Genomic DNA, 23,430 nt, shown 5'->3' with positions numbered 1-23,430 from the left:
TCTTATTCTGTTTTCCATTGCTGTTAACCTCTTTCATATTTTCTGCCTCTATGTTTTGGGCTGCCCCTTGAACTAATTCTCCGTTCAGCTTTATCTAATTTGATTGTCTTTGAGTTTCTAATTTCAATTATTATAATTATCTTTTTATTTCTAGAACTCTATTTGATTTCTTTTCAAAATTTTCTGATTATTTATTTTAGTCTCATGTTCCCTAGTCATACTTTTGAATACTCTCTTTTATTTTTGTAAATATAATAAGCATACTTGTTTTATATTCTGATTCAGAGAGTTCCAACATCTGTCTCTTTGTTGGCTTGATTCTGCAGGGTGTTTTTTTCCTTTGTTTCCTGCTCATGGAAACTTGTTTTCTTGTGTGTTTTATGACTTATTTTTACTTTAAGCTCATGGTCCTTGGAACATTTTTAGGGAAAATTCTTGAAATCTGGGTTTAAAGAGTTGTCGATGTACACATGTCACACATGAAAATTAACCCAAGAACTACACATTTCCCCTCTGCACAAAATCATTGGCCAATAAATTCAGTAATTTTATAAAGCTTGTTATTTTAAAACAAATTTAGGTGTTTTTTTCCCCTAGTGCCGTGTGTTTATTCCCTCCCATATGAGTGGTTCACATACAGAGCACACACAGAAATGGGCACCATGGAAGAGGGCAGCATTCCTGGCTTCTGATGGGAGGATCTTGGCCTCACGGTGTAAGAAGGGAGAGGATGGTTTATCTCCTGCCCTCACTAGGGCCTAGGGGACCCAGGAGCAAATTCCACCCCTTCCACCTCTCAGCCAAGGAGAAGCCACCTTGGTGACATTTAGTTCCAACCATTATAGTAAGTGGAGAATGGATTGGCCTGGTCCCAACCATTACAGGGTGAAGATATAAACAGTAAAGGAAGGTACAGTTTGGATGAGGCCACAAAAGAGGGCAGATGACACCATCAGAAGCATGTGCAGGGGAGGGGCAGTTACTGGGCTTCTGGGCTGCTTAGTCCCTGGCTTGGTAGGACGGGTATGGAAGATGGGTGGGGCTCATTGTTTGGCATTGATGTCCATGAATTCGGACTTGAGGGAAGAACCACCCAGGAGGAAGCCATCCACGTCAGGCTGGCTGACCAGCTCCTTGCAGGTTACCCTGGTCACAGAGCCTTCATAAATGATATGGGTGCTCTGAGCCACTGCATCAGAGACATTGGATTTAAGCCATCCTTGGAGCTTCTTGTGTACTTCCTGGGCCTGTTGGGGTGTTGCAGTCTTGCTAGTACCAATGTCCCACACAGGCTTATCAGCCAGGATGACCTTGCTCCAGTCTTTCACCTTATCTGTGATGACCTTTGTCTGCTCAAAAACAACCTTCTCAGTGATGCCAGCTTCCCTTGCATGTAGCTTCTTCCCAATGCAGGCGATTACTCCAAGTCCCTCTGCCAGAGCATGGGCCACTTTCTGCTCAATCAGTTCATCTGACTACCCAAAGACATGCCTTCTCTCTGAGTGCCCCAGGACCACCCAAGTAGCTCCGCAGTCTGTGATTATGCCAGGGCTGATCTACCCAGTGAAGGCCCCATTAGTCACTTTGTAGCCGTTCTGTGCAGGCACAGCAATCTTGGGATCTAGCTTCTGCTGGGTGAAGTCGATATAGGCAGTGGGGGGAGAGCAAACCACCTCGGTGTCAGCTGGCACCTTGGTCATGTTCAGTGTCAATGGGCTCCCCAAGACTCTTCTTCCACCCGTTCATCTTCCAGCTCCCCCGTGAAGAACTTCCTGGAGGGTGCCATGGCGCTGGAGCTGAGGCGCTGAAGTTCAGTGTCAGCAAATTTAGTTTATTTTATTTATTAAAAAAAAAACCAATTATTTCTCTCTTCTGTTTAGTTCTGTGGCTGCTTGTTGGTGTGGGATTGTTGGGATTAGGACTACGGCATAAAGCCTATGAGAGAAAACTGGGCAAAGTGGTAAGTAATTAAAAACTTTGAAATAGAATTTTATATGGTATATATATGTTCATATATTTGTACACTTTACCATTCTGATTGAACCTGGATCTGATGACTTCAGAGCCCTGGACCCTATCTCCTTAACCCTTATGTGCCAGACTGATAAGGTAGTGGGATTATTTTATGAAGTTGGATTCTTGGAATAGGGTAGGCCCATACACGAGAGGCAAATTGTTGATGCTTTTGTTTTATGGAGCTATTTCTGCCATTCATGATTTAACATATCTAAACTATGTGTATTAGTTTGTTCTTGCACTGCCATAAAGAAATACTTGAGACTGGGTAATTTATAAAGAAGAATTTTAATTATCCCACGGTTCTACAGGCTGTACAGGAAGCATGGAGGTATCTGCTCTACTTCTGGGGAGGCCTCAGGAAACTTGCAATCATGGTGAAAGGGAAACAGGGAGCTAGTTATCTTATGTGGTAGAGCAGGAACAAGAGAGAGAGAGCGAGTAGGTGCTACACATTTTTTTCTTTTTTGATGGAGTCTCACTCTGCCGCCAGGCTGGAGTGCAGTGGTGCGATCTTGGCTCACTGCAACCTCTGCCTACTGGGTTCAAGTGATTCCCCTGCCTCAGCCTCCTGAATAGCTGGGACTATAGGCGGCGTGTCACCACGCCCGGCTAATTTTTTTTTTTTTTTTAATATTTTAGTACAGACAGGTTTCACCATGTTGGCCAGGATGGTCTTGATTTCCTGACCTTGTGATCTGCCTGCCTCCCAAAGTGCTGGGATTACAGGCATAAGCCACCATGCCTGGCAGGTGCTACACACTTTAAAACAACCAGATCTCATGAGAACTCACTCGTTCACTATTACAACACCACCAAAGGGGGTGTTTTATTATTTATTTATTTATTTATATATTTATTAGAGAACAGTACCGAGGGTATGGTGCTAAACCATTCATGAGAATTCCACCCCCATGATCTGGTCACTTCCAGGCCTCAACTCCAACACTAGAGGTTACAATTCAACATGAGATTTGGTGGGGACACAGATCCAAACCATGTCGCTATGAAATAAGAAACTACTTTATATTGGATTTTCTGTACTTCTTGGTAGATATTGCTGAATACAGCAATGTGAGATTCTTTAGGAAAACTCTTACAGATAATTCTTGATTTTGCGCATTATGGGTAGCTTATGCCTTGACAGGTAGTAAAACTTTTCTTGTCTCTTTCTTTCCTCTCTTGCTATCTGCAGTTTTAAATGTTTTAATATCCTTTTCTCTTTTAGAACAGTGGGCAGAAATAAGAATAAGTAATTGAATGTTGTGCTTTCTATCTGATCTGATAAAAAGTCTAGTGTGTTTCATAATGCAGTCAGAGTTACAGTTTTGGTTAAAATAGAAATTGTTGAGGGTTGACTTTGAGTTTTAGCAATCTGTACTACCAGGAACATTTTTCATTTTGAATAAAAAGCTACACTGAGAACATAGACCATGTTTCTCTTCTTGATCTTTGTACTTCCAGTAACTCACAGAATGCTTGGCAGGTATTCAGAACTAAGTAACTATTTCTTAACAAGTAGATAATAGTAGACCATCATTACATGCTCCTTTAACTGTCGGTCATTATTATTGCAACATAATGTCCATCAGAAAAGGATACCTAATGTGATCCAGGAATTCTTTTTGGAAGGAGTTATTTGAATTGGATTTAATACCTGTTCTTTTGGTCATTTGCTCATTCATTCATTTGGCTAATGATTACTGAATGTTTCTTTATTAGCTGGTGCTAGTGATACAGATATAAACAAGTTGGACAAGAACCTGCCTTGCCAGAGTTTGCATTCTAGTAAGGGAGAATGATAGTATTTAGAGAACAGATAAAGAAATAGTCTCCTTTTAGATCAAGCTGCCATGAAGGAAACAGGATTGTAGAATGGAGGTTAACTGGGTATGGGGGATTAGAGAAAGCTGTCTGAGGAGGTGACATTTGAGATGAAATTTGCAAGTTGAGAAAGAAGTTGTGAGGCCTGGGATGTCGGCAGAAGGAACACATATAAAGGACTGAGGGAGAACCACACCTGGTGTGTTTGAGCAACATCAGGGTGACTGGCATGGCTGAAGCTCTGTGAAGAGTAGTAGAAGATGACGTGGAGAGGCTGGGGAGGGCCATACCAGGGCCTTGTAGAACACAGTGAGAAGTGCTGCTTTTATTTTTTATTTTCATTTTATTATTAGTATTATTTTTAATGTCAATAGTTTTTTTTTTAGTGTTTTAGATGGAGTCTCACTCTGTCACCCAGGCTGGGATGCAGTGGCATGATCTCGGTTCCCTGCAACCTCTGCCTTCTGGGTTCAAGCGAACCCTCTTGCCTCAGCCTCCAGAGCAGCTGGGATTACAGGCGCACACCACCATGCCTGGCTAATTTTTGTATTTTTAGCAGAGATGGGATTTCACCATGATGGGCAGGCTGGTCTCGAACTCCTGACCTCAAGTTATCTGCCCGCCTTGACCTCCCAAAGTGCTGGGATTACAGGCGTGAGCCACCACACCTAGCCATTGTCAACAGTTTTTGGACAGGTGGTTTTTGGTTATGTGGTTAAGTTCTTTACAGGTGATTTCTGAGATTTCAGTGCACCCGTCACCCAAGCAGTGTACACTGTACCCAATATGTAGTTTTTTTTTTGTGGTTACATTTTTTTTCAATAGGTTTTTGGGGAACGGGTGGTGTTTGGTTATGTGAATAGGTTACTTAGTGGTGATTTCTGAGATCTTGGTGCACTCAACACCTGAGCAGTTTAACTGTACCCAATTTGTAGTCTTTTATTCCTCAGTCCTCCTGAGTCTCCAAAGTTCATTGTTTCATTCTTATGCCTTTGCATCCTCATAGCTTAGCTCCCACTTATGTGCAAGAATATATAATGTTTGGTTTTCCATTCCTGAGTCACTTCACTTAGAGTAATGGTCTCCAATTCCATCCAGGTTGTTGCAAATGCCATTATTTTATTCATTTTTATGGCTGAATAGTATTCCATTACACACACACACACACACACACACACACACACACACACACACATATATAATCATATTTTCTTTATCCACTTGTTGATTGATGGGCATTTGGGCTGGTACTATATTTTTGAAAGGTCAAATTGTGCTGCTGTAAACATGTATTTGTGAGTACCTTTTTCATATGACTTCTTTTCCTCTGGGTAGATACCCAGGAGTGTGATTGCTGGATCAAATTGTAGATCTATTTTTAGTTCTTTAAGGAATCTCGACACTGTTTTCCATAGTGGTTGCACTAGTTTACCTTCCCACAGAAAGTGTAAAAGTGTTCCTTTTCACTACATCCATGCCAACATTTATTAGTTTTTGATTTTTTGATTATGGCCATTCTTGCAGGAGTAAGGTGGTATCACATTGTGGTTTTTGGTCAGGCATTTCCCTGATCATTAGTGATGTTGAGCATTTTCCCATATGTTTTTTGGCCATTTGTGTATCTTCTTTTGAGAATTGTCTATTCATGTCCTTAGCCCACTTTTTGATGGGATTTTTTTTTCTTGCTGATTTGCTTGAGTTCCTTGTAGATTCTGGATATTAGTCCTTTGTCAGATGTATAGATAGCAAAGATTTCTCCCTACTTTGTGGTTGTCTGTTTAGTCTGCTGATTATTTCTTTTGCTGTGCAGAAGTTTTTAGTTTAATTAAGCTCCATCTATTTATCTTTGTTTTTGTTGCATTTGTTTTTGGGTTCTTGGTCATGAAGTCTTTGCCTAAGCCAATATCAAAAGAGTTTTTTCAATGTCATATTCTAGAATTTTTATGGTTTCAGGTGTTAGATCTAAGTCTTTGATCCATCTTGAGTTGATTTTTGTATAAGGTGAGAGATGAGGATCCAGTTTTATTCTTCTACATGTGGCTTGTCAATTATCCTAGCACTATTTGTTGAATAGAATGTCCTTTTCCACTTTATGTTTTTGTTGGCGATGTCAAAGATCAGTTGACTGTAATCATTTGGCTTTATTTCTGGGTTCTCTACTCTGTTCCATTGGTCTATATGCCTGTTTTTATACCAGTACCATGCTGTTTTGGTGACTAGGGCTTTATAGTATATTTTGAAGTTGGGTAATGTAATGCCTTTGATTTATTATTTTCACTTAGTCTTGCTTTGGCTATGCAGGCTCTTTTTTCTGTTCCGTATGAATTTTAGAATTTTTTCTGGTTCTGTGAAGAATGATGGTGGTATTTTTAATGGGAATTGCATTGAATTTGTAGATTGCTTTTGGTAGTAGGGTTATTTTCACAAGATTGATTCTACCCATCCATGAACATGGATGTCTTTGCATTTGTTTGTGTCATCTATGATTTCTTTCAGCAGTGTTTTGTAATTTTCCTTGTAGAGGTCTTTCACCTCTTTGGTTAAGTATATTCCTAAATATTTTATTTTATTTATTTTTTCAGCTATTGTAAAAGGGGTTGAATTCTTGATTTGATTATCACTTTGGTCACAGTTGGTGTATAGCAGGGCTACTAATTTGTGTACACTAATTTTGTATCTTGAAACTTTGCTGAATTCATTTACCAGTTCTAGGAGCTTTTTGGCAGAGTCTTTGGGGTTTTCCAGGTATACCATTATGTCATCTGCAAACAGTGACAATTTGACTTCCTCTTTATCAATTTGATACCCTTTATTTCTTTCTCTTGTTCATTGTGCTGGCTAGTATGTTGAGTATCATGGTGAAAGTGGGCATCCTTGTCTTGTTCCAGGCCTCAGGGTAATGCCTTCAACTTTTCCCTATTCAGTATAATGTTGGCTGTGGGTTTATAATAAATGGCTTTTATTTTGCTGAGGGTTTTAATCATAAAGGGACGCTGGATTTTGTCAGCTGCTTTTTCTGTGTCTATTGAGATGACCATGTGATTTTTGTTTTAAATTCTGTTTATGTGGTGTATCACATTTATTGACTTACTGATGTTAAACCATCCCTGCATCCCTGATATGAAACCCACTTGATCATGGTGGATTATCTTTTTGATATGCTAGTGGATTCAGTTTGCTAGTATTATGTTGAGGATTTTTGCATCTATATTCATCAGAGATACTGGTCTATAGTTTTCTTTTTTTGTTATGTCCTTTGCTAGTTTTGGTATTAGGGTGATACTGGCTTCATAGAATGATTTAGAAAGGATCCCCTCTTTCTCTATCTTTTGGAATAGTATCAATAGGATTGGTACCAATTCTTCTTTGAATGTCTGATAGAATTCAGCTGTGAATCTGTCTGTTCCTGGACTTTTTTTTGTTAGCCACTTTTAAATTGCCATTTCAATCTTGCTGCTTTTCATTGGTTTGTTCAGAGTTTCTATTTCTTCCTGGTTTAATCTAGGAGGGCTGTATATTTCCAGAAATTTATCCATTTTCTTTAGTTTTTCTAGTTTATGTACATAGAGGTGTTCATGGTAGCATTGAATGATCTTTTGTATTTCTGTGGTATCTGTTGTAGTATCTTCTGTTTTGTTTCTAATTAAACTTATTCTTTACTTGGGTTATCTCACTAATAGTCTATCAATTTTATATATCTTTTCAAAGAGCCAGCTTTTTGTTTCATTTATCTTTTGTATTTTTGTTTGTTTGTTTCAATCTCATTTAATTCCACTCTGATTTTTGTTATTTCTTTTCTTCTGCTGGGTTTGGGTTTGGTTTGTTCTTGTTTCTCTAGTTCCTTGAGGTGTGACCTTAGGTTCTCTATTTGTGCTGTTTCAAACTTTTTGATATAGGCATTTAATGCTATGAACTTTCTTCTTAGTACTGCCTTTGCTGTATCCCAGAGGTTTTGATAGGTTGTGTCACTATTATCATTCAGTTCAAAGAATTTTTAGATTTCCATCTTGATTTCATTGTGGACACGATGATCATTCAAGAGCAGGTTATTTAATTTCTGTATATTTGCATGGTTTTGAAGGTTCCTTCTGAAGTTGACTTCCAATTTTTATTTTTATTTTTTTTGAGATGGAGTTTCTCTCTTGTCACCCAGGCTGGAGTGCAATGGCACAATCTTGGCTCACTGCAACCTCCGCCTCCCAGGTTCAAGTGATTCTCCTGCCTCACCCTCCCAAGTAGCTGGGATTACAGGCATGCACCACCACATCCAGCTAAATTTTGTATTTTTTAGTAGAGATGGGGTTTTGCCTCTTGTTGGTCTGGCTGGTCTTGAACTCCTGACCTCAGGTGATCCACCTGCCTTGGCCTCCAAAAGTGCTGGGATTACAGGCATGAGCCACTGCACCCGGTTGATTTCTAATTTTATTCCATTGTGGTCTGAGAGAGAGTACTTGCTATAATTTCATTTTCTTAAATTTGTGAAGACTTGTTTTATGGCCTATCATATGGTCTATCTTGGAGAATGTTGCATGTGCTGATGAAGAGAATGTATATTCTGCAGTTGTTGGGTAGAATGTTCTGTAAATATCTGTTAAGTCCATTTGTTCTAGGGTATTGTCTAAGTGTTTCTTTGTTGACTTTCTGTCTTGATGACCTCTCTAGTGCTGTCAGTGCAGTACTGAAGTCCCCACTGTTATTGTGCTGCTATCTATCTCATTTCTCAAGTCTAGTAGTAATTGTTTTATAAATTTGGGAGTTCCAGTGTTAGGTGCGTATATATTTAGGGTTGTGATATTTTCCTGTTGGACTAATCCTTTTATCATTATATAATGTCCTTCTTTGCCTTTTTTAACTGCTGTTGTTTTAAAGTTTGTTTTGTCTGATATAAAAATAGCAACTCCTGCTCACTTTTGGTGTCCATTTGCATGGAATATCTTTTCCAACCCTTTACCTTAAGTTTATGTGAGTCCTTAGGTATCAGGTGAGTCTTTTGAAGACAGCAGGTACTTGGTTGGTAAATTCTTACCCATTCTATGTCTTTTAAATGGAGCATTTAGGGCATTTACATTTAACGTTAGTGTTGAGACGTGAGGTACTATTCTATTCATTGTGCTATTTGTTGCCTGAATACCTTGGGTTTTCTTTCATTGTGTTGTTGTTTTTTAGGTTCTGTGAGATTTATGCTTTATGGAGATTCTATTTTGGTGTATTTCAAGGATTTGTTTCAAGATTTAGAGCTCCTTTTAGCAGTTCTTGTAGTGCTGGCTTGGTAGTGGCAAATTCTCTTAGCATTTGTTTGTCTGTAAAAGACTATCCTTCATTTACGAAAGCTTAGTCTTGCTGGCTACAAAATTATTGGCTGATAATTTTTTGGTTTAAGGAGGCTAAAGATAGGACCCTAATCTATTCTAGCTTGTAGGGTTTTTGCTGAGAAATCTGCTGTTAATCTGATAGGTTTTTCTTTATAGGTTATGTGATGTTTTTGCCTCATACCTCTTAAGATTCTTTTTTTTGTCTTGATTTTAGATAACCTGATGACTATGTGCGTAGGTAGTGATCTTTTTGCAATGTATTTCCCAAGTGTTTTTTGAGCTTCTTGTATTTGGATGTCTAGATCTCTAGCAAGGCTAGGGAAGTTCTCCTCAATTATTCCCTCAAATATGTTTCCAAACTTTTAGATTTCTCTTCTTCCTTGGGAACACTAATTATTCATAGGTTTGGTCATTTAACATAATCCCGAACTTCTTGGAGGCTTTGTTTATCTTTTAAATTCTTTTTCCTTTGTCTTTGTCGGATTGGGTTCATTCGAAAGCCTTGTCTTCAACCTTTGAAGTTCTTTCTTCTATTTGTTCAATTCTATTGCTGAGATTTTCCAGTGCATTTTGCACTTCTCTAAGCGTGTCCATTTCTAGAAGTTGTGACTGTTTTTTATTTATCCTACCTATTTCACTGGAGATTTTTCCATTCATATCCTGTATCGTTTTTTTTTTTATTTCTTTAAGTCTGACTTTACCTTTTTCTGGTGCCTCCTTGATTGGCTTAATAGTCGACCTTCTGAATTCTTTTTCTGGCAATTCAGTGATTTTATCTTGGTTTGGATCCATTGCTGGTGAGCTAGTGTGATCTTTTGGGGGTGTTAAAGAACCTCATTTTGCCATATTAATAGAATTGTCTTTCTGGTTCCTTCTCATTTGTGTAGACTATGTCAGAGGGAAGATCTGGGACTCAAGGGCTGCTCTTCAGATTCTTTTGTCCAACAGGGTGCTCCCTTGATGTGGTGCTCTCCCCTTTTCCCCAGGGATGGGACTTTCTGAGAGCTGAACTGCAGTGATTATTTCTCTTCTGGATCTAGCTACCCAGCAGAGCTACTGGGCTCTGGGCTGGTACTTGGGAGTATCTGCAAAGAGTCCTATGATGTGATCCATCTTCAAATATCTTGGCCATGGATACCAGCACTTGCTCCAGTCGAGGTAGCAGAGGAGTGAGGCATACTCTGTGAGGGTGCTTGGTTGTATTTTTGTTAAGTGTGCTGGTTTTGTTGGCCTCCAGACAGGGCGTGGCACTTTTAAGAGCACATCAGCTGTGGTAGTGTAGGCAGGATCAGGTGGTGGGTGGGGCCATGGTACTCCCACAAAATTATGTCCTTTTTCTTCAGCTACCAGGGCCGGTAGAGAAAGACCATCAGGTGGGGGCAGGGTTAGGTGTGTCTGAGCTCAGACTCTCGTTGGACTGGGCTGGCTGTAGCTGTTGTGGGAGATGGGTGTGTGGATCCTAGGCCAACGGAGTTATGTTTCCAGGAGAATTATCACTGCCTCTGCTGTCTCACACAGGTTGCCAGGGAAGTGGGAGAAAGCCGGCAGCCACAGGCCTCACTCAGCTGTCATGCAACCCACAGCACGAAAGGCTGGTCGCACTCCAACTGTGCCCCGACAACAGCACTGAGTTTATGCCCAGGCAGCCGGTGAGCAGGGCTAGGAACTTGCCCCAGGCTACAAGCTTCCCAGCTGAGAAGGCAAGCTGACTCATAGTTCCTTGGCTGTCCCATGGACCCTGCAGCAAAAATCCACTTCCTTCAAAGTGTCTGTGGATTCCCTTGGCTTTCTTGGCATGTTCCTGTGGTAGTTCTTGGAGCAAAAATTCACAATGTGGGTCTCCATGCGCTGCTCTCTCTGTTGAAGTGGGAGCTGCAAGTTAGTTTTGCCTCCTATTTGCCATTTTCCTGCCATCCCCAAGATGTAGCCTTTTATCCCTTACCCCCTCCCACCCATCCCTCCAAGTCCCCAAAGTTCATTGTATAACTCATGCCTTTGCATCCTCATAGCTTAGCTCTCACTTATAAGTAAGAACATATAATATTTCTTTTTCCATTCCCGAGTTCCTTCACTTAGAATAACGACATTCAGCCCCAACCAAGGTGCTGCAAAAGACATTATTTTGTTCCTTTCCATGGCTGAGTAGTATTCCATGGTGTATTTATATACTACATTTTCTTTATCCAGTCATTGGTCGATAGGCACTTAAGTTGGTTCCATATCTTTGCAATTATGAATTGTGCTGCTGTAAACATGTGTGTCCAAGTGTCTTTTTAACATAATTACTTCTTTCCTTTTGGGTAGATCCCCAGTAGTGGGATTGCTGGATCAAATGGTAGTTCTCCTTTTAGTTCTTTAAGGAATCTCTAAACTGTTTTCCATTGTGATTGTACTAATTTACATTCTCATGCTGATTTTATTTTACTTGCAATGGAAGCCACTGTAGTGTCTCAAGCAGGAGAGTGAAGAAAAATGATATATGTCAATTTGGCTGCTCTGTGAAAAATGGATTATAGAGGGGTGCGAATGGATGCAAGGAGATAAGTTCTGAGGCTTCTTCAGCTGTCTCATAGACAGATGATGGTGATCTTTGCTGGTGTAATGGAAGTAGAGTTGGAGATAAATGGATAGACTTAGAATATATTTTGAAAGTAGAACTGATAGGACTGGCTGAGAGGGTAGATGTTGTTGGGTGAGGAGAAGGAAGGAATCAAGACTTCTATGTTTTTGGTTTGAGCAACTGGATGAAGGGAGGTGGCATTTCCTGGAAAGAATGAAGGAATAACATGTTTTGGAGTGATGACATCTAGAATTAATTACAGAAGAATAGTTGTAAGAAAAAGGATAGCATGATAAATATAATATGCCTCTTGAAATCTCTGTTGATGGTTCTGCTTTCTTTGCTAGGTAGTCATTTGATTTTTTTCTGTTTTTACCATTTTAAAAATTATTTAAATTATTTTGTTAGTACACAGTAGGTGTACATATTTTTAGGGCGCATGGGATGTTTTGATAAAGGCATGCAATGTGAAATAAGCACATTTTGGAGAATGGGATATCCATCCCCTCAGGCATTTATCCTTTGGGTTACAAAGAATTCAATTACATTCTTTATTTTAAAATATATAATTATTATTGACTATAGTCACCTTATTGTACTATCAAATAGTAGGTCTTATTCTTTTGATTTATTTGGACTCATTAACCATTGCCACCTCCCTCCCTGAGTCCCCCACTACCCTAGTAGGTAATCATTTGAGATGGATACTTAGAGTTGGGCAGTGCATTATCTGACTCGCTCACAACCTAAGAGAGGACCTCGTAAAGGGGGCTGTGCTCCTGGGCCTTGACCTTTCCAGTACAGCAAGGGTGTTACATCATTCATAACTAGGTTAGAATAGGCTGACCACTTCTTCAATATGTTGAAGGCCCCTCCGTATCCCTCTTTGTGATTCATTTCCCATGCAAGAGTAAACACTACCCTGAGTATTGTGATTTTTTTTTAGCACTTTCATGAATTCCTTTCTATTGTTACCATATATGACAGATCCCTAGACAATATTTTTTTTTCTAAATGACATCTGATGTATGTATTTTGCAACATACTTTTTTTTTTAAATTTAAAATCATCTTTCTGAGATTCCTTCTTGTGGACCTATGTAGCCCTAATTCATTTATTAGGGCTGTGTAGTGTTGCATTCCACATAGCACCATTTGTTTATTCATTTTCCTGTTGATGGACAGCCAGGCTGTTTCTAACTTTTTACTATTATAAGCAGTGCTTATTACAAAACTCACTTTTCAAACATCCCTCCTAACTTCCAAACTTAAGCTAGAAGTTCACAGAAGACTAATTTGAGAATGCTATATAGCAAATATCTCCTTATTTTCATGGATTAAATGTGGGAAAATGTCTAAGGAAATTCCTTTGCTGAAATAAGAATTTTGGTAGAGAAGAGTGAAGAAAAGTGGGTCACTGAAACTGCCATTGTTCACAGTCATCCTAAACTACTATTAAAACAATTCCTCAGGCACCAGCCAAAGAGGTCTCTGCTGCCATCTGGCCTTTCAGGTTTGGATATGACAATGAAGGATGGTCTAGTCTAGAAAGATCAGCTCACCTGCTCAATGAAACAGGTAAGTCTTCCTGGAATTAGTTCCAGGTTTTGAGAAACTATTATTGTTACTTTTATTTTCAGCAGGGTCATAAGCCATAACTTAATACAGGTATTAAATTAAATTTATGACCAGCAGATGGTCATAAACTCACCTCAAAAACGCTTTACTTTGGCAGGCAGCCGCAGGGGGACTGAGCTTCTGTAACCACTCCTGTCTTTGTTTGAGAGCAATCAATTCAGTTGATTCTGAGCAACTCCTCATACTGAGTATCTTCAGGGGATTCATGTTGTGTTGTTGTTCTTAGGGATGCCCCTGCTAGTAGCTTCTGTCATCTAGGGACCCACTGTTGGGGACCAGAAGACTTGGATCAAAAGGCAGAATGGGTTGTAAGGAAAAGAAAGAGAGATCAGACTGTTAATGTGTCTATGTAGAAAAGGAAGACATAAGAAACTCCATTTTGATCTGTACTAAGAAAATTGTTTTGCCTTGAGATGCTGTTAATCTGTAACTTTAGCCCCAACCCTGTGCTTACAGAAACATGTGCTGTATGGAATCAAGGTTTAAGGGATCTAGCGCTGTGCAGGATGTGCCTTGTTAACAATATGTTTACAGGCATTATGCTTGGTAAAAGTCATCACCATTTTCCATTCTCGATTAACCAGGGGCACAATGCACGGCGGAAGGCCACAAGGGCCTCTGCCCAAGAAAACCTGGGTATTGTCCAAGGTTTCCCCTGACTGAGACAGCCTGAGATATGGCCTCATGAGAAGGGAAAGACCTGACTGTCCCCCAGCCTGACACCCGTAAAGGGTCTGTGCTGAGGAGGATTAGTAAAAGAGGAAGGCCTCTTGCAGTTGAGATAAGAGGAAGGCCTCCATCTCCTGCATGTCCCTGGGAATGGAATGTCTTGGTGTAAAACCCGATTATACATTCGTTCTATTCTGAGATAGGAGAAAACCGCCCTGTGGCTGGAGGCGAGATATGCTGGCAGCAATGCTGCTCTGTTACTCTTTGCTACACTGAGATGTTTGGGTGTAGAGAAGCATAAATCTGGCCTACTTACACTTCCGGGCACAGTACCTTCCCTTGAACTTATTTGTAACACAGATTCCTTTGCTCACATGTTTTCCTGCTGACCTTCTCCCCACTATCACCTTGTTCTTCTGCTGCATTCCCCTTGCTGAGATAGTGAAAATAGTAATCAATAAATACTGAGGGAACTCAGTGACTGGGGCCGGTGCGGGTCCTCCATATGCTGAGTACCGGTCCCCTGGGCCCACCGTTCTTTCTCTATACTTCGTCTCTGTGTCTTATTTCTTTTCTCAGTCTCTCGTCCCACCTGACAAGAAATACCCACAGGTGTGGAGGGGCTGGCCCCCTTCATGGGTCAGAGGGAGGTTGATTTGAGAAGCAAATTGCTTTCAACAGACCTAGGGCCAATTTGATTTGTTTCAGTGCTCTGGGGTGCTCATTCTGTTGAAGCATCTTTGAAATATGAGAGTGTTTTTGGTTCTTAGACCAACTACGGGTGTATGGAGCAGGATTAGTAAAGGACTAACCTGTTCTGGTTATTCTGAATGATAAGCGTGCCTCCTGAGACATGTCTGAGTGTCTATATGGATGTAATACCACTAAGACATTTCTTTGCCCCTTAGCCCTTTTTTAGTCTGATTACAGGCTTCCAAGGCACACCTGGCCAAGATCTAAAAAAGCCAGTCAGCTTAGTTCTGGGTCAGTACTATGGAGCTGTCTGTCCTGGAATAAAATGCTGTGGTGCACCATTCTATTGTTTCTGAACATAAATTGGATATTTGAGAAATGCATTAAGATTATTTGAAATTTTGGGAATGATATTGAGCACATTTGAAAATTTTTATCCTTCTCGGTAGTTCCTGGAGGTGTTTCATGTTTTAATTGCATTCTAAACGTGGGAAAATTCCTTTAGAGCTCAGATTTGAGCCACTTCCCTCTAGTGACTCACTAAAAATTGCTTTGTTTTTGGGTTTATCAGTAAAGTAAACAAGGTTAAGGGTCAAGAATAAAGTGTTGCTAATTGTTTTTTGCCTTGCTGTGATTCACCACTGTATGCTACTTTTTTTTTTTCTGAACAGGTGCAGATTTCATAACAATTTTGGAGAGTGATGCTTCTAAGCCCTATATGGGGAACAATGACTTAACCATGTGGCTAGGGGAGAAGTTGGGTTTCTATACAGACTTTGGTCCAAGCACAAGGTATCACACTTGGGGGTGAGTATACCTTGAGAATTAATCCTGAAGATAGTCCTGAAAGGCTAGGCTGCATAGGCTTGGAGTGGCAAGCTGATATTGTCATATCTTTGGTGAATGTGCCCCAGTGATGCTTCCTGGGGGATGAGGAGGTGCTGGAGATATGCACATTCTGTAATTTTCCAAATGGTTTTTCTGTGGCTGGATATTTTCAGTTCTTCAGCATTATAAACCAATCAATCTAGGAGCTGAGGTTGCAGCACCAAACATGTCTGGCCTGGATGCTGTCCTCATGGAACTTACCTTCCAGTGTAAGACAGAAAATCAACATGTACACACAAAAAATAAATAAGGTACTTCACAATCATGATAAGTGCTGTGTAGAAAAGAAACCACTGAGGGAGAATAAGTGCGTGGACAGCGGCCATGCAAATGCTACTAGAGGCAGGGTGGTCAGGAAGGTCTCTGTGGAGATGTCATGGTGAGCAGGACCCAGGACAAGCCTTGGGAAGGGCTGAGGGAACAGTCAGGGTGAAGACTGAGGCAGGATCCATCTTGGTGTGCCTGGAGTATGGGGAGCCAAAGAGCAACTGGTAAGAAAGGAAGTCAAGGATGGGTACCTGATCCTAGAGGGCTCCATTTTATCCAGTTGTGGTTGGAAGCCACAGGAGGATTTTAAACAGGATAGTGATCTGGAAGAACAGATTCTCAGGGGCAAGAGTGGGAGCCAGGAGGCAGAGATGATAGGTGGAATAGCACAGATGAGAGATGACAATGGGAACAGTGGAGATAGTGAGAAGAGGACAAACTCAGGAACTATTTTAGAATAGAGCCAACAGAACTCACAATAGTTTAGATGTCAGGGGAGGGGAAGGAAGAATCAAGGGTGATGTCTATGTTTTTGACCTGAGTACCTGCTAAGAGATGATACCCTTTAATGGAATGGGAACCATCAGGAGAGCTTTAGGTTTGTGCTAAGTGTGAGATACCCCAAGACAGTCAAGCCATGCCCAGTAGGCGGTTGGGTATGGCCTGGAGGGCTGAGAAGGACACGCCAGGCTGGAGATGTACCTTCAGCTATCATCATATAGACATAGACCTGTCTCAGAGACTCCATGAAGGTGACAGAGAATGCGTCTAGCTAGGGAAGAGAAGCCTGCTAAGGACTGAGCTCTGTGGCTTAGAGTGAGGTGGAATGCCTTTTCATATGCCTATAGGACAGTTTTTCATTTCTAATTTTGTAAGTTGTTACTCCATGTCCTAGCTGGCAAGATTGTACCTTCCCATATGTGTTGACTAATATTAGAATTGTTTATGCAAATGTGTTGCCGGAGTAACTGCAAATACAATGGGTTTTTTGTATTACTAATGCTGCCCTTTTCGTGTGTCCATAGCACTTATTAAAACAGAGTTGATGGTGTTTCCTTAGTGACACAGTGAGACGTGCTAACTAGCATATGAAATGATCTGACAAGTGGACTGTCATATAAATCTCTGCCACATTGCTTTGAATGTCCCTTGGTGGGATGCGTGCAGTGGGATACATCCCTTTTTAATGCATTTGCTTAGTCCCAGTGCATGGTAGAGTGGGACTGACAATGATGCCCATGTCTTTTTTCATTCCAATACAGGATTATGGCTTTGTCAAGATACCCAATTGTGAAATCTGAGCATCACCTTCTTCCGTCACCAGAGGGCGAGATCGCACCAGCCATCACATTGACCGTTAACATTTCGGGCAAGCTGGTGGATTTTGTCGTGACACACTTTGGGAACCACGAGTGGGTTTCTTTGGCCTACCTAATATTACACAAATGCCAAGAAATGTTATTAACAATGTACTTTGATTTCTATGAAATCACCTTTCTCATTTTCTTCTTTTTTTACCTCCCAAAGTATTTCTCCCTGTGTTGCTAGTTTTAAAAATCAGACAGAAGCATTTAAGATGCAGGCAGCCATTAGTGCTGGTGTAGGGACAGGCCGTGTTAGTCTGCATTTACTGAGCTGTACAGTCAATTCCCTGTGCAGGGGCTGTCCAAAGTGCATTACTGTGTTTGCTCTTCACTCTGTGTAAGGTAAGCACTATTAGAGCCCCATTTTGCAGGTAAAGAAACCACACTGAGAGAGGTCAGACAACCCATCCAACCAGGAGCAAGCACACAGCCAGGGCATAGGCGGCCCCAAACCCAAGGTTGCAAGTGCTTGCAACCACACAATAAACCAGACAACAGAAAAAGAAATTCCCTTTCCCTACAGGATTACTGCTACAAATGGAAGTACTGTTGGGATTTGAGGTTATTAAATGACATCTCTTCTCTCCCTCATGTTTTCACAAACAACAGATAGGCAGAGGAATCTGGAAGAGGGAGATCAAAATATCACTTTGAATACTGATAAGCCTATTTGGACAACCTGGCTTAAGTGCCCATATGGACTTGTGAATACATACCAAAATATACACGAACCTGACTCCCCCTAAATGGTGGGCCTACCCTGCTTGCCCTGGCAAGCTCTCTCCTTGATGGAAAGAAAACGATGGAAAACAGCCTGTTTGCAAACTGGCAGCTTCCAAGGAGAGTAGAAAAGAAGGATTTGAGACAAGCACATGAAGTTAATTTCAAGACTATTGAATTAGAAAAGTCCTCCCAAAAAGTAAAGAATGGGGAGAGAGGCCAGTGATGGTTTTCTAAGGAAGTCCTTCTACAAGCAACATGAAGAGTGGGGAGTGAGTTTTATCCCCAAAGAATAACATTTACAACTGGTGACAGTACTGAATAAATCATGAATAATCCCAGCAATATATTGTAAAAGCAAACATAAAAGTATGTAACTTATACTCGACCATACTAAACCACAATAATTTAAACATGAATATAAAGAGCTATGAGCTATGACATTCACATGCAAGCTTTGCCTGCATTAATGACACAAGAGGCCACAGAACTTTAAAGTGACATACTTTAGGAAAACAACATTGTCGTACTATAAGTTTTATTTAAACAAATTGGTGTGTCTGCCACTCTTATTTCCCTGGTTACCTCACTGTTTCTAACACTATTATGTGAATCTGTGAAAACATATTTGAATATTTTCTTAAATAAGTCAGATCATAAATAATATAAAGAAACCATCCAAATATAATTAATATGAACCATTTATGAACCAGACTCTTGCTTACCTCCTTAGAAATAAGAAGAGTGTTTGGAGGATGGATGATATAGATGGTTCATATCTCTTAAGAAGGCTCTTTGAAGAAATGCTTTCTTTTTTTCCCAGTGGTTTTCATGTAGCAAGTACAGGCATTCAGAAATCATTCCCATGACCTTATGTTGTACTTAACATTGGGTTTATGTTTAAAAAAACATAGGTACTTTCATGTTTAAAGGTTGCAAGTTCTCAGCCTAAGAAACGGTTGAACTCCTTCCCTTTTTTCCTTTGCCTTTTTCCCCATCCCCTTTAACTCTCTCCAATGTGTCCCAAAATGTAAAGAATAGGTTTGAAAAGGAAGAGAAAGATAAAAGAGAGCCCTAGGAATGTGCTTGGAAAAGAGGAGGGAAGGATTGCCTTTTCTCACTTTCTGTTAACCACCTACTTAAAGCTCTCTGGATAACACCATATCCTTTACTTGCTGTCTTGCTCATTTGATTCAATAATAATGACAACAACAGCAGTAACAATAATAGTGAACACTTACTGATGATACATAACTCCAGGGATGAAGGCAGTGTAGTTTAATGATTAAGAGCATGGGATTCCGGAACCTGGAATCAGACAATCCGGTTAGCATCCTAATTCATTAACTAGCTGTGTATCCTTTGCTGAGTTTCTTAACTACCTTGAGCTTTAGTTTTCTCATCTGTAAATCAGGTGCAATAGTCCTACCTATTCCATGGGGTTCTTGTGCCCATATTACCTCATGCAAAGTACTTGAATGTAGTAAGTGCTCAATTAACACTGGCCATTACTAAACCAAATCAGACAACTATGAGTATAAGGTATATTGGGCAGCTTAAAAAATAATTCATTTGTCAAACATGAATCAAGCATCTGACATGTCCCAAGCACACAGCTAGACTCAGTCCTTGCTTTAGGAACCACTGCTCTGAGCCACTCCCCAGAAGTACTGTCCGGGACGCTGTAGCCTCCCAACAAGCGACATAGGAAAGTTAACCCTTGAATAATTTGTGACGTGATCACGACATGTTTTATTTGTCTTTGTTTTCTACAGTACTAGATACACAAATTCTTACTGTGAATAAATACTTAGAGATTTCGTTTTCCAGTGATTATGGCATATAAATGTGAAAATCCTATTAGGAATGAATAATTCCTAATGCTTGTGCATGTTATTAGCTGATTCAACAAGATTTCTAAAAGTACTGACTGCACAAATATGTCTTTTACCACCACTAAGTAGGAAATAGCAGCATTTTTTAGAAGTTTCTCAGGCAAACACCATAATGAAAATTGATATTATTTTAGGTAATTAACTGAGCCACTAATCACCATTTAAAGAAATCTATAACATGCATCATATACAAAGAGGAGAGAACACAGAATCCATAATCTGACACTATGTGACTGTTGCAGGTTAACCTTGGTAAGTTCCAGTTCTCGTGTCTCTGGAAATGGGATAAAATTCTCTTTTCCAGCTTACTTTATAGGGTTATTGGACTGACAAAATATTAACAGATAAGAAAACATAAAGCATATGTGAGCTCTGTCTCTTTCTGTCTTGCCCTCTTTCCTTGTACACATACATATACTTTTTGCTTTTATTACTCTCACTAGGTAAGATTTATCTCCTGAGAAAATGTAAAACCAAATTCACAGATTACTTCCAGTTAGATGTTACTAAAATATATTGGATTGAAAACACTGCCTGTGATTCAGTAGCTTTGGAATTTTCTAGACCTGGATTTGAATCCTTGTTGTAGGTATCAGAAGGAACAGAATTCCCTGCAGACCTAATGAAAGAACTACTTAACAAGATGCTGGAGGGACCTATGGAACAAATAAGAGAGGCCGAAGCACTCAGACGCTAGTAACAGTGGGGAATCGTTACCTGCCTTACAGCTGAAGGAACAGGCAGAGAAAACAGTGTTCCCAGAGCCCAGTGAGACCCAGAACCAGGACAAGGGACCACCTGGCAGAGAATGCAGCTACTGCCAGAGGGACTGGGGAAGGAATCCCTGAATGTTGCTCTTCTCCCACCTTTTAATCTCCCATGGGTGCCTCCAATTGGCCAAACCTAACTGGAAACCAGCAGAGAAGGATCTCCAGGAGATGAAATCTGCAGGGGTCAGCCTTCCAGGGCATAGAGAAACACAGAGGATGAATGTGGGCTGGGGAGATGAAGAATAACCATAGGCATATTAGCCTCATTCAAAAATAGAGCTACCGCCTGCCTTCTGTTGTGAGAATTCAGTAGCAAAGGGGTTTAACAAATGGCCATTCTTTTCACTCTTTTATTTCTTGAGACATCTTTTAATAGCCCTCAGCTATTTTTACCCAACTCAGTCCTGTCTTGAGATCCTAACTCAACAAGGTTTCTCCAGTCTTCTCAGTGCTTGGTGATCTTCTATTTTTCTTTGTCATTTTCTCCCTTAACAGTCATGTATTAGCTACCTTCCTATGTAAATGCCTGTGTTTGACTACTGCCTATCTATTCTGGGCTCCATTCCTTGCTCTTACTCTCAGCTATGCATTGCAGAGAACTGCATTTCCCACAGTCCCTTGCCTTCTGGCTTCTGGGTAGGTTTGGCCAATGGGAGGCACTAGTGCAAGGTTGGAGGGAGTAGAGAAGCGAGTGTATTTCTCTCCTTCTCTCTCTGCTTCCTCTGGTGTCTCTGGGAGGAGCTGAGTCTCTTCTGTGGCTACAGCTCTTCTTTGTATGGTCCCAGCTCCTCTGGGAAGCCTCTTCCATTGCTACATCTCCCACTAGTCAGTGCTGGCTTCTGGACCCTGATAATATCACCTCCTCTTGTTTTCCCTGTGGCTGTAGAGGTGGTACTGGTTTCTTATTGTTGTTAATCTCTGATTGCTTCATTGACTCCTATCTGGCTTCCCATCACCTAGCTAACCAATTCCCTATATTAAATTCACTTTGTTTGAAACATCTAGGGTGTTTCTGTTTTCCTGGCTGGATCGTGTAAAATATGATGTTCTATTTCCCCCCAAACGGACTGACTCCCCAGAAGCTTGATGTACCCACCTAAGTATCTCAGTTATAGGTTTACAGTGCTTAGCATAATAAAACACCATGTTCAGCTGGTGTTTGAGCAGGAGAGCCATGGAGGCTTTCAGAAAGTGTTCAGTTGGGCCGGGCACAGTGGCTCATGCCTGTAATCCCAGCACTTTGGGAAACAAGGTGGGTGGATTGCTTGAGGCCAGGAGTTAAAGACCAGCCTGCCCAACATGCAAAACTCTGTCTCTACTAAAAATACAAAAATTAAGTCGGGCATGGTGGTGTGCACCTGTCATGCCAGCTACTCAGGAGGCTGAGGCAGGAGAATTGCATGAATCCGGGAGGTGGAGGTTCCAGTGAGCCGAGATTGTGCCATTGCACTCCAGCCCGGGTGACAGTGTGAGACTCTGTCTCAAAAAAAAAAAAAAAGTTCAGTTGAAGGAGCATAGGTTACATAAGCCTGACGGGCTCTGTGAATGTCAGGATTCTTCATCTTGCCAGTATTCCTGGCTCTTTTTACTTTTTTAAACTACTAATTCTTTAGCTGTAATACTGATGGTGAGTTATCACATTAGCGATTTAATTTCTTCTGATGAAAAGTTGAACAAATGCTGTATTTAGAGTAGATCTTTAAATTGACTTGACTCTATATGATTTGTGAAGAAAGGTCATGTTCTTAGCCAAATGTCTGTCAGCCTATTCATTCGAAGTGCTGTATCTAGGTCTTGTTCATTTGTATAATGTTAAGACAGTTGCCCGAGTAGGAATGACTCTGGGCTTGTTCACTACATGCAGATAATCTTTGGCAACTTAGGTACCTAAGACTTTAAAGTTTGTTTCACAAATACAATAAAGGGCCATATTTTTACATTTTTTAGAGATGACCTCGACAGGAAACTGCAGGCTATTGCTGTTTCAAAACTACTGAAAAGTAGCTCTAATCAAGTGATATTTCTGGGATATATCACTTCAGCACCTGGCTCCAGAGATTATCTACAGCTCACTGAACATGGCAATGTGAAGGTAACATAATCTTAATAGCATTTCTAATTTATTAAGTAAAACACTTTTTTCTTTCATGTTTTTAAAGAAACCAACCTCACCTAACAATTTAATGTGCAGTCTGAGTATCTACTGCGCCTAGAAAATCACCACAAAACATGCAAGCTTAAAACAACAGCGATCATCTATTTGCTCATGAATCTGCAACGTGGACAGGGCTCAATGCGGGTAGCTCATCTCTGTTGCATGCAGGGTCAGCTAGGTGGCTCAACCAAGGACTGGAGGATCTACTTCATAGATGATTTATAGGTTGCAAGTTGTGCTTTAGGCTTGGGACCCTGGTTCCTCGCCATGGGCTACTTGGGCTTCCTCCCTGCATGGTGCTGGCTTCCAGTAGTGAATATCCCAAGAGAACCAGAAAAAGTCTGTATTGCTTTGTGTGGCACAGCCTTGTAAGTCATATACTGTTACTTCCACTGTCATCACAAGTCTCATCACATTGAACTCTTGATGGGAGGAATATCAAAACCACATGATAAGAATACTAATGGAAAGTGAGATTTTGTTGTAGGCATGTTTAGAAAACACAATCTGCCACATTATGAAAGTTAATTATGGGGCTGGGTGCAGTGGCTCACACCTGTAATCCCAGCACTTTGGGAGGCTGAGGTGGGCAGATCACGAGGTCAGGAGATCGAGACCATCCTGGCTAACATGGAGAAACCCCGTCTCTACTAAAAATAC

The 23,430-nt window shown here is 40.6% G+C and overlaps 1 protein-coding gene and 1 pseudogene across 2 annotated transcripts in view; one reads left to right on the top strand and one right to left on the bottom strand.

Annotated features, from left to right (window-relative positions):
* The window catches only part of CWH43 (cell wall biogenesis 43 C-terminal homolog), a 79,990-nt gene that overhangs the window by 29,330 nt on the left and 27,230 nt on the right, over positions 1–23,430 (top strand). For both annotated transcript variants that reach the window (XM_030801220.1, XM_030801221.1), the window contains exons 9-13: positions 1,881–1,960; positions 13,184–13,289; positions 15,383–15,518; positions 17,129–17,278; positions 22,563–22,707. In XM_030801220.1, coding sequence (XP_030657080.1) covers positions 1,881–1,960; positions 13,184–13,289; positions 15,383–15,518; positions 17,129–17,278; positions 22,563–22,707 — 617 coding nt within the window. The remainder of the gene's footprint in view (positions 1–1,880; positions 1,961–13,183; positions 13,290–15,382; positions 15,519–17,128; positions 17,279–22,562; positions 22,708–23,430) is intronic.
* Positions 1,044–1,816, bottom strand: LOC100603141 (annotated as a pseudogene).

Source organism: Nomascus leucogenys, chromosome 20 (assembly GCF_006542625.1).
Source record: "Nomascus leucogenys isolate Asia chromosome 20, Asia_NLE_v1, whole genome shotgun sequence".
Lineage (NCBI taxonomy): Eukaryota > Metazoa > Chordata > Mammalia > Primates > Hylobatidae > Nomascus > Nomascus leucogenys.
Note: the sequence above shows the minus strand (reverse complement) of the source record. Positions and strands in the feature narration are given on the sequence as shown.